Genomic DNA, 15,803 nt, shown 5'->3' on the forward strand with positions numbered 1-15,803 from the left:
ACCCGATCCGAACTTCGTCCCGAACCCGAACCCCATTGAAGTCAATGGGGACCCGAACTTTTCGGCACTAAAAAGGCTGTAAAACAGCCCAGGAAAGGGCTAGAGGGCTGCAAAAGGCAGCAACATGTAGGTAAATCCCCTGCAAACAAATGTGGATAGGGAAATGAATTAAAATAAAAATTAAATAAATAAAAATTAACCAAAATCAATTGGAGAGAGGTCCCATAGCAGAGAATCTGGCTTCCCGTCACCCACCACTGGAACAGGCCATTCTCAGATATTTAGGCCCCGGAACCCAGGCAGAGGAGAGAGGTCCCGTAACAGAGAATCTGTCTTCATGTCAGCAGAGAATTAGTCTGCATGTCATAGCAGAGAATGAGGCTTCACGTCAGCCACCACTGCAACAGTCCATTGGCATATATTTAGGCCCAGCACCCAGGCAGAGGAGAGAGGTCCCGTAACAGACAATCTGGCTTCATGTCAGCAGAGAATCAGTCTTCATGTCATAGCAGAGAATCAGGCTTCACGTCAGCCACCACTGTAAGAGTCCATTTTCATAAATTTAGGCCCAGCACCCAGGCAGAGGAGAGAGGTCCCGTAACAGAGGATCTGGCTTCATGTCAGCAGAGAATCAGTCTGCATGTCATAGCAGAGAATGAGGCTTCACGTCAGCCACCACTGCAACAGTCCATTGGCATATATTTAGGCCTAGCACACAGGCAGAGGAGAGAAGTCCCGTAACAGAGAATCTGTCTTCATGTCAGCAGAGAATTAGTCTGCATGTCATAGCAGAGAATCAGGCTTCACGTCAGCCACCACTGCAACAGTCCATTGGCATATATTTAGGCCCAGCACACAGGCAGAGGAGAGAGGTCCCGTAACAGAGAATCTGGCTTCATGTCAGCAGAGAATCAGTCTGCATGTCATAGCAGAGAATCAGGCTTCACGTCAGCCAACACTGGAACAGTCCATTTTCATAAATTTAGGCCCAGCACACAGGCAGAGGAGAGAGGTCCCGTAACAGAGGATCTGGCTTCATGTCAGCAGAGAATTAGTCTGCATGTCATAGCAGAGAATGAGGCTTCACGTCACCCACCACTGTAAGAGTCCATTTTCATAAGTTTAGGCCCAGCACCCAGGCAGAGGAGAGAGGTCCCGTAACAGACAATCTGGCTTCATGTCAGCAGAGAATCAGTCTTCATATCATAGCAGAGAATCAGGCTTCACGTCACCCACCACTGTAAGAGTCCATTTTCATAAATTTAGGCCCAGCACCCAGGCAGAGGAGAGAGGTCCCGTAACAGAGGATCTGGCTTCATGTCAGCAGAGAATCAGTCTGCATGTCATAGCAGAGAATCAGGCTTCACGTCACCCAACATTGGAACAGTCCATTGGCATATATTTAGGCCCCGGCACCCAGACAGAGGAGAGGTTCATTCAACTTTGGGTAGCCTCGCAATATAATGGTAAAATGAAAATAAAAATAGGATTGAATGAGGAAGTGCCCTGGAGTCCAATAATATATGGTTAAGGGGAGGTAGTTAATGTCTAATCTGGACAAGGGACGGACAGATCCTGAGGGATCCATGCCTGGTTCATTTTTATGAACGTCAGCTTGTCCACATTGGCTGTAGACAGGCGGCTGCGTTTGTCTGTAATGACGCCCCCTGCCATGCTGAATACACGTTCAGACAAAACGCTGGCCGCCGGGCAGGCCAGCACCTCCAAGGCATAAAAGGCTAGCTCTGGCCACGTGGACAATTTAGAGACCCAGAAGTTGAATGGGGCCGAACCATCAGTCAGTACGTGGAGGGGTGTGCACACGTACTGTTCCACCATGTTAGTGAAATGTTGCCTCCTGCTAACACGTTGCGTATCAGGTGGTGGTGCAGTTAGCTGTGGCGTGTTGACAAAAGTTTTCCACATCTCTGCCATGCTAACCCTGCCCTCAGAGGAGCTGGCATTGACACAGCTGCCTTGGCGACCTCTTGCTCCTCCTCTGCCTTGGCCTTAGGCTTCCACTTGTTCCCCTGTGACATTTGGGAATGCACTCAGTAGCGCGTCTACCAACGTGCGCTTGTACTCGCGCATCTTCCTATCACGCTCCAGTGCAGGAAGTAAGGTGGGCACATTGTCTTTGTAGCGTGGATCCAGCAGGGTGGCAACCCAGTAGTCCGCACAGGTTAAAATGTGGGCAACTCTGCTGTCGTTGCGCAGGCACTGCAGCATGTAGTCGCTCATGTGTGCCAGGCTGCCCAGGGGTAAGGACAAGCTGTCCTCTGTGGGAGGCGTATCGTCATCGTCCTGCCTTTCCCCCCAGCCACGCACCAGTGATGGACCCGAGCTGCGTTGGGAGCCACCCCGCTGTGACCATGCTTCATCCTCATCCTCCTCCACCTCCTCCTCATCCTCGTCCTCCTCGTCCTCCAGTAGTGGGCCCTGGCTGGCCACATTTGTACCTGGCCTCTGCTGTTGCCAAAAACCTCCCTCTGAGTCACTTCGAAGAGACTGGCCTGAAAGTACTAAAAATGACCCCTCTTCCTCCTCCTCCTCCTCCTGGGCCACCTCCTCTTGCATCATCGCCCTAAGTGTTTTCTCAAGGAGACATAGAAGTGGTATTGTAACGCTAATAACGGCGTCATCGCCACTGGCCATGTTGGTGGAGTACTCGAAACAGCGCAACAGGGCACACAGGTCTCGCATGGAGGCCCAGTCATTGGTGGTGAAGTGGTGCTGTTCCGCAGTGCGACTGACCCGTGCGTGCTGCAGCTGAAACTCCACTATGGCCTGCTGCTGCTCGCACAGTCTGTCCAGCATGTGCAAGGTGGAGTTCCACCTGGTGGGCACGTCGCATATGAGGCGGTGAGCGGGAAGGCCGAAGTTACGCTGTAGCGCAGACAGGCGAGCAGCAGCAGGATGTGAACGCCGGAAGCGCGAACAGACGGCCCGCACTTTATGCAGCAGCCCTGACATGTCGGGGTAGTTGTGTATGAACTTCTGCACCACCAAATTCAGCACATGCGCCAAGCAAGGGATGTGCGTCAAATTGGCTAGTCCCAGAGCTGCAACGAGATTTCGCCCATTATCACACACCACCAGGCCGGGCTTGAGGCTCACCGGCAGCAACCACTCGTCGGTCTGTTGTTCTATACCCCGCCACAACTCCTGTGCGGTGTGGGGCCTGTCCCCCAAACATATGAGTTTCAGAATGGCCTACTGACGTTTACCCTGGGCTGTGCTGAAGTTGGTGGTGAAGGTGTGTGGCTGACTGGATGAGCAGGTGGAAGAAGAGGAGGAGGAAGCCGAGAAGGAGGAGGTGGCAACAGGAGGCAAAGAATGTTGCCCTGTGATCCTTGGCGGCGGAAGGACGTGCTCCAAACAGCTCTCCGCCTAGGGCCCAGCTGCCACTACATTTACCCAGTGTGCAGTTAGGGAGATATAGCGTCCCTGGCCGTGCTTACTGGTCCACGTATCTGTGGTTAGGTGGACCTTGCTACAGATGGCGTTGCGCAGTGCACACTTGATTTTATCGGATACTTGGTTGTGCAGGGAAGGCACGGCTCTCTTGGAGAAGTAGTGGCGGCTGGGAACAATATACTGTGGGACAGCAAGCGACATGAGCTGTTTGAAGCTGTCTGTGTCCACCAGCCTAAATGACAGCATTTCATAGGCCAGTAGTTTAGAAATGCTGGCATTCAGGGCCAGGGATCGAGGGTGGCTAGGTGGGAATTTACGCTTTCTCTCAAATGTTTGTGAGATGGAGAGCTGAACGCTGCCGTGTGACATGGTTGAGACGCTTGGTGACGGAGGTGGTGGTGGTGGTGTTGGTGGTACATCCCCTGTTTGCTGGGCGGCAGGTGCCAACGTTCCTCCAGAGGCGGAGGAAGAGGCCGAGGCGGCAGCAGCAGAAGAGGTAGCAGGGGGAGCCTGAGTGACTTCCTTGGTTTTAAGGTGTTTACTCCACTGCAGTTCATGCTTTGCATGCAGGTGCCTGGTCATGCAGGTTGTGCTCAGGTTCAGAACGTTAATGCCTCGCTTCAGGCTCTGATGGCACAGCGTGCAAACCACTCGGGTCTTGTCGTCAGCACATTGTTTGAAGAAGTGCCATGCCAGGGAACTCCTTGAAGCTGCCTTTGGGGTGCTCAGTCCCAGATGGCGGTGGTCAGTAGCAGGCGGAGTCTCTTGGCGGCGGGTGTTCTGCTTTTGCCCACTGCTCCCTCTTTTGCTACGCTGTTGGCTCGGTCTCACCACTGCCTCTTCCTCCGAACTGTGAAAGTCAGACGACCTTCATTCCATGTGGGGTCTAGGACCTCAACGTCCCCTGCATCGTCCTTCACCCAGTCTTGATCCCTGACCTCCTGTTCAGTCTGCACACTGCAGAAAGACGCAGCAGTTGGCACCTGTGTTTCGTCATCATCAGAGACATGCTGAGGTGGTATTCCCATGTCCTCATCATCAGGAAACATAAGTGGTTGTGCGTCAGTGCATTCTATGTCTTTCACCGCTGGGGAAGGGCTAGGTGGATGCCCTTGGGAAACCCTGCCAGCAGAGTCTTCAAACAGCATAAGAGACTGCTGCATAACTTGAGGCTGAGACAGTTTCCCTGGTATGCATGGGGGTGATGTGACAGACTGATGGGCTTGGTTTTCAGGCGCCATCTGTGCGCTTTCTGCAGAAGACTGGGTGGGAGATAATGTGAACGTGCTGGATCCACTGTCGGACACCCAATTGACTAATGCCTGTACCTGCTCAGGCCTTACCATCCTTAGAACGGCATTGGGCCGCACCATATATCGCTGTAAATTTTGGCGGCTACTGGGACCTGAGGTAGTTGGTACACTAGGACGTGTGGATGTGGCAGAACGGCCACGTCCTCTCCCAGCACCAGAGGGTCCACTAACACCACCACGACCATGTCCACGTCCGCGTCCCTTACTAGATGTTTTCCTCATTGTTATGGTTCATCACAACAATAAAAATATTATTTGGCCCAATGTATTGTATTCAAATTCAGCGGGATATAAATTTGAGGCCTAGTATTTAGGCGCTGGGTGACCGGTATGGATTTACTAACAGAATTGGACTTGGAAATGCACAGTAGCGTGTGTGTGAAGTTATTCTGAATGACCCTATGTGCACCTTGAATATTATATACCCCTTTAGGGATAGATTTCAAATAGCTCTGATACAGCAGGAACCACTAAATTATGAAATTGCTAAATTGGGAATTGTATTTCAACCCAGAACAAAAAATGTGCTTTGACGGACACTAAATAACTTGCCCATCCACAACAGTACAGCGGTAACGACAGATTTAGCGGGATATAAATTTGAGGCCTAGTATTTAGGCGCTGGGTGACCGGTATGGATTTACTGACAGAATTAGACTGGGATATGGCCAAAAAATGAACAGACTATTGCTGGTTAAATGCACTTGGTGTGATAGCTTGACCAACCACACTACTGAGGGTTAAATGCACTTGGTGACGGGCGCAGCTTGCCCCTGATGTAGTATATGGCCAAAAAATAAACAGACTATTGCTGGTTAAATGCACTTGGTGTGACAGCTTCACCCTGATGTAGGCTTTAGCCAAAAAACAACCACACCATTGAGGGTTAAATGCACTTGGTCGCAGCTTGTGCTGGCGCACCACAAGACACAAAATGGCCGCCGATCACCCCAGAAAAAAGTGACTGACAAACGGTCTGGGCAGCCTAAAAACAGTGAGCAATTGAGTATCAGCAGCTCAATGACCCACAGCTGCAGATCGATCAATAATCAAGTCCTTTGGAGGAGTTAATCTGCCTAATCTCGCCCTACTGTCGCAGCCGCAACCTCTCCCTACGCTAATCAGAGCAGAGTGACGGGCGGCGCTATGTGACTCCAGCTTAAATAGAGGCTGGGTCACATGGTGCTCTGGCCAATCACAGCCATGCCAATAGTAGGCATGGCTGTGACGGCCTCTTGGGGCAAGTAGTATGACGCTTGTTGATTGGCTGCTTTGCAAGCGTCACAAAAGCGCCAAGAAAGCGACGAACACCGAACCCGAACCCGGACTTTTACGAAAATGTCCGGGTTCGGGTCCGTGTCACGGACACCCCAAAATTCGGTACGAACCCGAACTATACAGTTCGAGTTCGCTCATCCCTACTCATGATCCTTAGAGCTATTAACTGTTTCTCATTGGGAATATGAGGAGCCTACTCACCTCCTGACTCTGCTACAGCTCGGACAAGGTACTTGGACTCTTCCAATATTCTCATCTCCATGACCTTCTTCCCCATCCCATACTTCCTAAGAAAATCTACGGTGAAGCGACGGAGTGAGCGCCATCGTGGTCCATTGACATCTAAGGAGAGAAGAACATTAAGATGTTAATGCTGGAATATAATATCTTTATTAGTTTCCCATGATGATGAAAGAAATGTCCCTCTAACACCAGGGGGTCACATATTTACATCCCTTCTTATGTGGTTTCTGTGGCTTGTCTCATGAGAGCATTGACCTGCACCCCTTACACAGTAGTAAATTTGAACTGACAGCTTGTTGCTGTGCACGAGAATTGTTGATGCCAACGGGGATTACATATTTTTTTTAATTATTTTACAGATTAAAAAAAAGTTGTTGTAATGTTTCCCACTGAGGCACCTCAGGTTAACGATTCCTCTTCTCATGGGTGTGGATCCAGTAGTGTGGCTCTGCACAGGCTTTCTCCTAAGGTAGGAGATTTGGCGTGCTTCTGGATGACAGTGAAGAGTCAGCTATGAGAGAAGTGTAGTACCCCAGACATGGGGGTACTACTATTGTAACTGCAATAGTATGCAATAGAGATGAGCAACCCAGTTTGTAACAAACCAGGTTCATTATAAACTTCCCAAAATTTCATTTGGTATACAAACCCGAACCTTTTAAGGATAGTTTCTGACAAATCGAGTAAAATGGTGCATAGCACCAATTTACTGCACATGTGGGTGGGAAAAAGCACTAGGGGGGAAGAAGAATGATCCTCACATACGCTTGAGAGGGGCGAGGGGTTTGTCCAGATTAGCTCCCAGGCGGACAGACAGCCTAGATGTGCCAGTCAGAGCTGCAGCATGCAGGAAGGTTCTCTGGCAGAACGTCATTCTGTGCTGGGCTGTGAATGAGGATGGATGGTGTGAAGGTGTCTGCCGGGAAAACCAGTCACAATCAAGCTTCTATTCTACTGCTGGGAACATTAACAGAAAAGGCTAGAATTAAAACAAAGGAGAATTGTGTAGAAAAGGAAAAGGCAGGGAAAGCTGTCAGCAAGGGAATGAGAAGTAGCTGCAGCAGAACCTCAAAAGAACCCTGCAAGAACATTTCATACATTTTTTCCCATTTTAACAGAAATACGAGAATTAAATACATACTGGTGACTTCTGCTTCAGAACAGTCATTTGATGACAGTGAGATTTGCATCTTAGACACAGAGGAGAGGTGAAAAAGAGGTGTGAAATCAGCTGGAGAAACCAAATATGACTAGAGGTGGAGCAACGTCTACAGTCTGCCACTTACAATGCGGCTTTAACACCTCTCCGGAGAAATTATAACCACACTATTTTGCCTCCATGACCGAAGCATGGGTCACCACTCACCAGTATTTTACACAGGAGAATTCTCATATAAGCAATTTTTTAAGAAAAAAATAAAATTGCACTTGCTCTGACTTATTACTACTGATAGTATATACTATATTACTGCTGGTTGATTTTTAGTTGACTTTTACAGAGATTCTCCAGGATGGACCTGTGTATTTTCTTAACATGTGTAACTGTAATGTGTTCATCTCACCGTATCCCTTGCTGAAGCTGTACACTACTGGGATATATGGTCGCTCACAGAAGTACTCGGCGTTATCCATCAGGCCGTCTTTCACTGTGTCGTAACCTGCACAGAACAATCACAGGTTCTGACTTCTTCCAGATGGTGAATACTGAGCCGTATTTCTGACTAAGCTGATGGAGGAAACATAAAACAGATAAAAAACTATAAAACTGAATGTATTCATGTTTTGTCACAAGAACTTAACCCTTTGTAAATAGCTGTCTGCATTAGAGATGAGTGAAGTGAACCATTTCGAGATTCAGTTCAGGTTCACCAAATTTAAAAAAAAGTTTGGTTATGAGTTATGACTGGATTAGTTTCAGGCCAAAACAAAGTTGCTCCAAATGCCCTGAAAATTGGTATATAACACCCTCTTAGTCTCATAGGACATGTTGCCTCTTTTTGTTCATTTTCTATGATTTTTTATTTTTATTATAACAACATTGATTACAGTTACCATTTGCACTTGCATTTTTTGTGGCATCTTATGTTGAATTACAGCGACTTGGAATGTGGTGTTGCTGCAGACCATTCTGATGCTGCATGTCCAGGAGAGCATTCCTCACCATGTGAGAATGGCTGAAAAGAGGAACAGTCTCTTGGACATTGCCAGCACCTTGCACAGGCCAGAGCATTATTTACTAAAGGCCATGCAGGGAGCATGTGTTATTTCCCCCTGGTTCAAGTCGGCCAGGATGTTGTGCTCATTGTCGCTGACCTCCTTACCCGGTTGGAGTTAGTGAGGTGACAGCCAGCTGGATGTTTGCTGCTCTAAGTACTGTAGCAACTGCTCGCTGCTGGTGGAGCTGATCAGGCAGGGTGAGAGCAGCCACATCATGGCGTGGCAACGCTTGACTTGACACATGTGATAGGAAGGTGGGGGAGTAGGAGCGATGCTGTGCCCTGCTGCTGTTGGGTACAGGACCGTGTCCATGGAGGAGGCGGTAGAGGAGGCAGATGAGTGCCTGCTGTGGGAGCCAGACCCATGATATGGCTGGGAGGGGGTCAAAAGGACCTGGCCATGTTGCTGGGGTGCTACCTCTCCACTGCCGCAAAAAACATGGACACAGTGGACCGTAAAATACATGTACTGTCCCTGCCTGTAACAGCTGCTCCAGGAGTCCACCATAGAGTGCAGCTTGCCACACATTGAAAATGATAAGTTGTGGCGCGCCTTCTCTTCCATGAGAGAGTACAAGACACTACTACAATGTTACTGCAGTGACTGCACCACCAGTAATGAAACCAGGTGGGGGGTTCAGCTCGTAGACAAGCTACTATAATTGCTACTAGAGAAAATTTTCTTTGTGACCAAACTTTCCATTATAGATGTCTCAGGATAGAACTGAGGACAAGGTAGTCCTAGCAGGAGAAGAAGGTGGGGGTGATGATGATGATGGCAAAGATATTTTATTGCTTGAGGATGTGGGTTGGCTGCCACAAAGAGAACCAGGAGAAGGATGACAGACTTGTTCTGATTGGTAATGCTTGCCAGTTGTAATTTCCCAAAGGAGGCGGTGATGCTGCCTCATGTGCTGCAATAGAGCTTGGGTTCCTATGAGTGTTTGAATGGCCAAGGCTTATTTTAATCCTGCAGATCTGGCACTGCTGTGGTTTTGTGTGCCTGCCTTATGGAGAAGAAACGCCATACAGGAGTTGCTCGCACAAAGCTACAGGAAACCAAGCTCAGCTTAGCTCTGGCATATTTTAAGCCTAACCCACCCACAGTGTCAACAACATCGCCAGTTCCCAAAACAGACGTGGCCTTGGTCACCTCTGCTCTTTATTGCTGCTGCCACGACCCTTCTCCTCTGATGTTGCTTCTTCTCAGCACCCTATCCCGCTCCTGTCCTGCACACAATCATTATCAGAGCTCTCACCATTCCTGCAGCTTTTATCAGACGCAGATATCATTTTCTCTGACTTCCACGTTCACTGCCCCTAAATTCAATGCTGTGGCTCACACACAGCTATGCATGGGGTCCCCAGTCTCCCAAACCTCCTCCTCCTAAGGGAAAACCAAACTGTGACAAGTCATCAACAGGGAAACTTTTTTTTAACTATCAGCAGAAGGGCTTGGTGGTGTTTTATTGCCACTTCTAAGGAAAAAGGAAGGTGCTCAATTAGGAAGGGGCAGTGAAGATTGAGATGACTCCACTGAAAGCCTTCTCTGGGGCTGCAAGGAGCAGCAGGAGAGAAGACTGGCTCCACAGCATGGAACTCCAAAGTCACTTCCACGTCTTCCTGATATGACTGAGAGGAGGACTGAACTATCTAATCCATAATCTCATCCTCTTTCTCTTCAAAGATATTGCTACTCCTTTTCGAAGCCAGGGGCAACTGCTGCCTACTACTACTACCCTGTTTCCCCGAAAATAAGACATCCCCCGAAAATAAGACCTACTTCCAGTTTTTGCTCTTGCTGTAATAGACCTAGCGCATCTTTGGGAGCAAAAATTAATATAAGACACTGTCTTATTTTCGGGGAAACAGGGTAGTGCTATTTTTGTCTGAATACCTGGTGCTGCTACTACCCACATTCTGGCTCTGGGTCAATCGTTGGTGTTACAACTGTATAGTGCAGAAATAAGTAACTGATTGTAAAAAAATAAATAAACAAGTCTTGCTTTACTAAAGTGCAGAATGAGAGTTGTAGTACATCCAACAGTATCAAAAACATATACACCAATACCACTGTATGCATATACAGTAGACAAAGATGGGGGGTTGTAGTACTCCTTCTTTCTGTCTCTCCAAAGTATCTCTTTTTCTCTCTCCCTCTCTCTCTCTCTCTCTCTCTCTCTCTCTCTGCAGAATCTAAGGCTGGCAATAAGGTTCTTGTAAACTTGTCTGTAATTCTCAGCTGAGGGGTACAGGATTAAGGTAAGATGGGTCAAGGGTGTACTAGCAATGTTCCTCTCACTGCACTGTGATTTGGCTACAAAGACAGACAGTGGTCTATGATGGCAAAGTAGCATGCGAGTGTTGGATTCTTGCCACTGCTGGGTCACGATCAAGGCATGTTGCATCACAACCCCATTTACTATCATGAAAAGCAATGTTGTAATGCATCAGGATTTGGGGGTACTATCTCTCCTTGGGGAGAGCGCTCCTTAATCAGTGTGACAAAAATTATAGGCCATTTTAGGCCATAAATGCTCCTCGGGAATTCTAAGAAGAAATTAACAAGCTCTTAACAAGCTCTGCCTCTAATGCTATCAGTCAATGTTCGACCCTTTAAATAGGCCTTGAGACATGACTTGGAGACAGCTGTTTCAGGGTGATTGCCCCTCCTCAGGGCAGAGTGTATTGGCTTAACTGGGTGAAAGGCCTAACTCAGGATTTGGGGGTACTATCTCTCTTTGGGGAAAGAGTGCAATGTGCCACCTCCCAGGGCCCATTGTGTCCTATTGTTTTTAGGGATGCTGAGTGGTGATGTAGCCTTGTTAGTTCTGTGTGTCACGGTGCTCTTAACTGGATATTGTCGCTTCCCAGGGTTAGGCTCCGTAGCAATAAAGAGGAGAGTGGTAGCTGGTGGAGAATAAGTCAAGTGCAGACTTTATAACGTTCAATGGCTTTACGCGAAAAAACTTTCATCCAGCCAATATTGGATCTTTCTCTTGGTTCCAGCAAGTTTTGGGGTAAACTGGCAGGCAAACTTGGATACATTGCTTTCTCTTTTTCTGCTGTGCTAAACTCTGGCTTCAGTCTGATCTCCACAGAACGCTCTCCTGACGTAAGCAACGCAACTTAGTCTCGGCCAGGGAGATCCGATCTGGGTCATTGTAGATAAGACCTAGAGCTCTGAAAAATTAATCTACTGACCAGAGGGAATGTTATCCAGTCGGCAACAAAAAAGCCCAAGACTGAGCATCACCTTTAAGTAACTAAATGATTATACCGACTCTTTAACTCTCATCCCCAGAAGAGTTAGAACGTAGTTTAAAATATAATTTGCACGACTCCCTGAACATGATAAAGTTGTCATTTCCCCCCGGAAAATCTATCCAGGAGAGTGACCTTAGGTTCAGGACAGGCCTGGTTCTCGCTGCCAGGACCCGCCGCCTGTGGTCTCTGGATCTGTGAGATGGCTGTGCGGACGTCAGCTACCTCCAAAGACAGTCCCTGCAATTGTCCGACCAGTGCAGAAATAGTATCCATCGCTGCACTGACACAAACAAAATTACGTTTTTTCGGCGGTTGATAATGTCACAATTTGGGGAAAGGGGATAAACACCAGAATGACCACAGAAGGAAAATGACCAGGAACTAGGCCTCAAGGATAAGGAAAGGGAACGGATGACCACCTAATAAACCCTAAACCTGGCCCTGACTCCTGTCAGTATGAATAGACCCTGAATGTGGGAATATTCCTACACCGGAAACTTGGACCTAGTAACCCTGAAAATCCCTAGGAGTAGTGACAGGGTCTGAGACTACTGGTTCCTTCCCAGATGAACGAACCAGCATCTTCCTGAGGCCTAGTAAACAACAAGCAATAGAGAACAACAAAATACAAAGTGAAATACATTTTATCTTCAATAGAAAATGAATGAGTAGGAACTTAGAAACGAACCACACATCAGCTCTTTAAACTCCAGGCAGATACCGCATGGTATGAAGTGTGAGTCCAGACTAAATACAGTTGCAGTAATGACCACAAGCTGCACCTGACACAAGAGGTGTGGTCATTACTAAAAACAACACTGCAAAAGTGAAAACAGAGAGACTGTCAGATAACCTCATGTGCCGCCAGTCTCTCAGATCTTCTAACTAGAGATTAGTGAATTTATAGAAAATTTGATTTGGCTGCTTCGCCGAATTTTACAAAAAAAATTGCCACGAAAAAAATTACTTTGTCACGAAGCGCATTTTGTTGCAAGTAGCGGGTGCAATGACAGGGAGCTGCGATAGCGCCGCCCTCGTCATTGTACCCCCAAGATGCCGCATTCATACATGATCACGGCATCTGAGCGTAAAAGTAACAATAATTTAAACTTACAAGATCAAACTTATTGCCTCCATTTGCTCGCGACTGGCCGGCCGCCGCCATCTTGCTTGAAGATTTTGGCAAAAATACTGTGCGGCGCAAGGTTACATCATCACGCCGGCTGGCTTGGTGATGTCATCACGCCGGCCAGCGTGGTGATTTAATCTCGCGCCGCACGGGATTTCGGCCAAGATCTTCAAGTAAGATGGAGGCTGGTGGCTCGCCGCGAGCAAATTGAGGAATTAAGTTAATTTTTTTTCCATTTTTTATACTATTTCAGGTTAAATTGATTCGCTGACATTAAGCAAGAGGAAATTTGCCTTCTAGGCGAATCAAATTTATCTATAAATTTGGATCGAATTCCACTTCTAACCTCTGTCATGGAAGGGACCGTGACAACTGAATGCTACCACTATCTCTGTTTATAAACTGCCTAAACTACCTCAGTAAAGAATAGTGGATTTGTTACCCCTACACTGTCCTGATTATTTCCTTGCACCACCATTGCACCACTGGCACTATCAAGTCATGCTCTTGCTGTTTGGTCTTCCACCCTGCCAGCTGTTCACCATCAAGGGAACCCCAGCTAACACTAGACGGAAGTCCCCAAAACAGCAAGAAGACAGAATAAAGTGCCCCCTCCAATCACCACTGTACAGCCACCATGAACCAATATAGCACCTATCAGTGCCACAACTACCGCTGCCATTCTCCTCACAGCGCCTTCTCCTGTCCACAGATAAAATCCACACAATTGGTGCCATTAAGTGTACTGCAACCTCTCCCTATACCAAAAGAACCCTGGCCTCGGATCTACATGGATTATATTCCTGATTTGCCTCCATTAAGCTGTGGGCAGCTGCTGGTGCCATAAACTATCAGTGGTTGAAAGGCTCAGTCCGCTGTATAGTTTCTGGCACGGATGTACGGTAGAGCTCAACCATCATTTACTTGACTGGAAAGTGAGCTGCATTACCTTGGTATGGCCGCTATGCAAGGGATGAAACCTTGTGCTTCCTGCTACTCCCAAGTCTCCAGCCCCAATGATCGCCATCCATTGGCCATCAATTTCTATGTTCAGTAAAGCCACATAAACAATCAAGGCATGCTATGTTTACTGTACACAGGAATTATGATGCCTCAAAATAATCTGAAAATATGTAGATCAATATTTCATCAGCATCTTTCACCTTTATTGGGGCACTCTCATGAAGCGTATACTTACTATAATAAATACATGAATATTATGGACTATGTAGAGGGGCAGTTCCCTGATCCAGACTCCCCCCATTATCCACAAAGAGTGGCTCACTACCTGATGGACATGGTTCATCGATGTATTATATGGTCAGACATACTTATACAAAGTAATATTATGTGCCCTGTAACCGCCACTGGAGTTTTCTCTGCTTGTTCAGTGTCTGCAAACGGCTCTATACCAACAAAAAGGTTTCTCATTGGCTTGTGTCGCATCATGGTGCAATAGATGGTCAGTGCCTGGGAAGATAATCCTAAATTTTTATTTTTATTTTGCGGAACCATTTTTCCATAGGGTTTCAGCCTAGAAAATTTCAATTTAGAGTGATCATCCTAGAACTAGTTAATATGCAATGCTGAGGGAGCACTGCATCTACATTACCCAGCATGCACCGCACCATTTCTCCTTGTAGGCACTTACCTTTGTGAAGTTCCTTTTAGCATATCTTAAATCCATATACTTGGGAGTTCCCAGCACAGGCATTGGGGTAGGTCCTGGAGGCAATGACTTGTATCTATTCTGTTTCCACCATGATCGGATAATAAAGTGAGTGATGAAGAGGATGAGATAAAGAGAGACGATGATGGACATCACCATGGCTCCTGAGATTATAAACATACAGAGGATGGGATTAGTAATTCCACTTTGCAGTCTATTATCTCACTACAATAGACCAATTGGTCATCTTCTGAGTTTTAACCCTATGCTGATATGATACAATATATAATCGACCGTCTGAAATACTTAATTGGTAGTTGTATACAAAACACTGTCACAGAAGCCAACTACCTAAAACATAACTTTTATTCTTAATGCAATAAGATCAAAAGGTCCCTCACTTGGGGACTAATACATATACAACTCAGACAAACAAAAAAACACAACCTTAAGCAGCCAACAAGGAACAGATGAAGATGTCCTGGTACTGACAACGGGTACTGGACAACCATATGGGGTCCCTGGTGTAGCCCTAGGATATCCCTGGTCTTATTCTCTGCCCAGAGATGCCCCCAGATGGTAGAGGCACTCTGTCCCCGTGCCTAGAACTATCTGTCCTTGAAAAGCCCTTACCACACAGATTGGCCCATATGGATGCCTGGGTCATTCAATGCGCTAAATAAATTCCTGTTGGATAATATACTTCTGGTCTCACCAACGGTTTAACAAACAAATTCTTGCATTAAGAATAAAAGTTATGTTTTAGGTAGTTGGCTTCTGTGACAATATGATACAATATACACAGAAACGTGTTGATTTGATGTTATCCACTTGTGGTCATTGAGTCAAATGCAGGACTAAATTACAATGCTTGTTCTGTCACAAAGAAAGAGGTCACTGATACAGGGGTCATCAATACTGTATAGGGGTAACTAAATACAAGAGCTAGTCACTGCTTACAATATAGGAGTCATTGATATACAGTAGGAATCAACAATATAGGAGTCACTTATACATAAACCAATACAGAATTCATCAATACTGTGGACACCAGTATATGAGTCATAGACACAGGAGTCACGGATACAGGAGACATTAATAGAGTAGCCATGGATATAGTAGTCACTGATACAGGAGTCCTAAATCCAAGAATCTCCGATACAGGGTCATTGACACAGGTGTTACCAAGACAAAGTCCATGATACAGGACACCCTGATAAATGAGTCACCAATTCAGAAGGCATTTATACAGTGGTCACCTTTATGGGAGT

General features: G+C 46.8%; 1 protein-coding gene across 1 annotated transcript in view; it reads right to left on the reverse strand.

Moving 5' to 3' along the window:
• LOC122939587 (cytochrome P450 2C29-like) overlaps window positions 1-14,651 on the reverse strand; it is a 91,678-nt gene extending 77,027 nt beyond the window's left edge. The window contains exons 1-3 of the mRNA XM_044295695.1: window positions 14,515-14,651; window positions 7,814-7,977; window positions 6,210-6,350 (exon numbers count right to left, since the gene is read on the reverse strand). Of these exons, the coding sequence (XP_044151630.1) occupies window positions 6,210-6,350; window positions 7,814-7,883 (211 nt within the window). The 5' untranslated portion in view covers window positions 7,884-7,977; window positions 14,515-14,651. The remainder of the gene's footprint in view (window positions 1-6,209; window positions 6,351-7,813; window positions 7,978-14,514) is intronic.
• Window positions 14,652-15,803: the final 1,152 nt, after the last annotated feature.

This window comes from Bufo gargarizans, chromosome 5 (genome assembly GCF_014858855.1).
Source record: "Bufo gargarizans isolate SCDJY-AF-19 chromosome 5, ASM1485885v1, whole genome shotgun sequence".
NCBI classification, from domain to species: domain Eukaryota; kingdom Metazoa; phylum Chordata; class Amphibia; order Anura; family Bufonidae; genus Bufo; species Bufo gargarizans.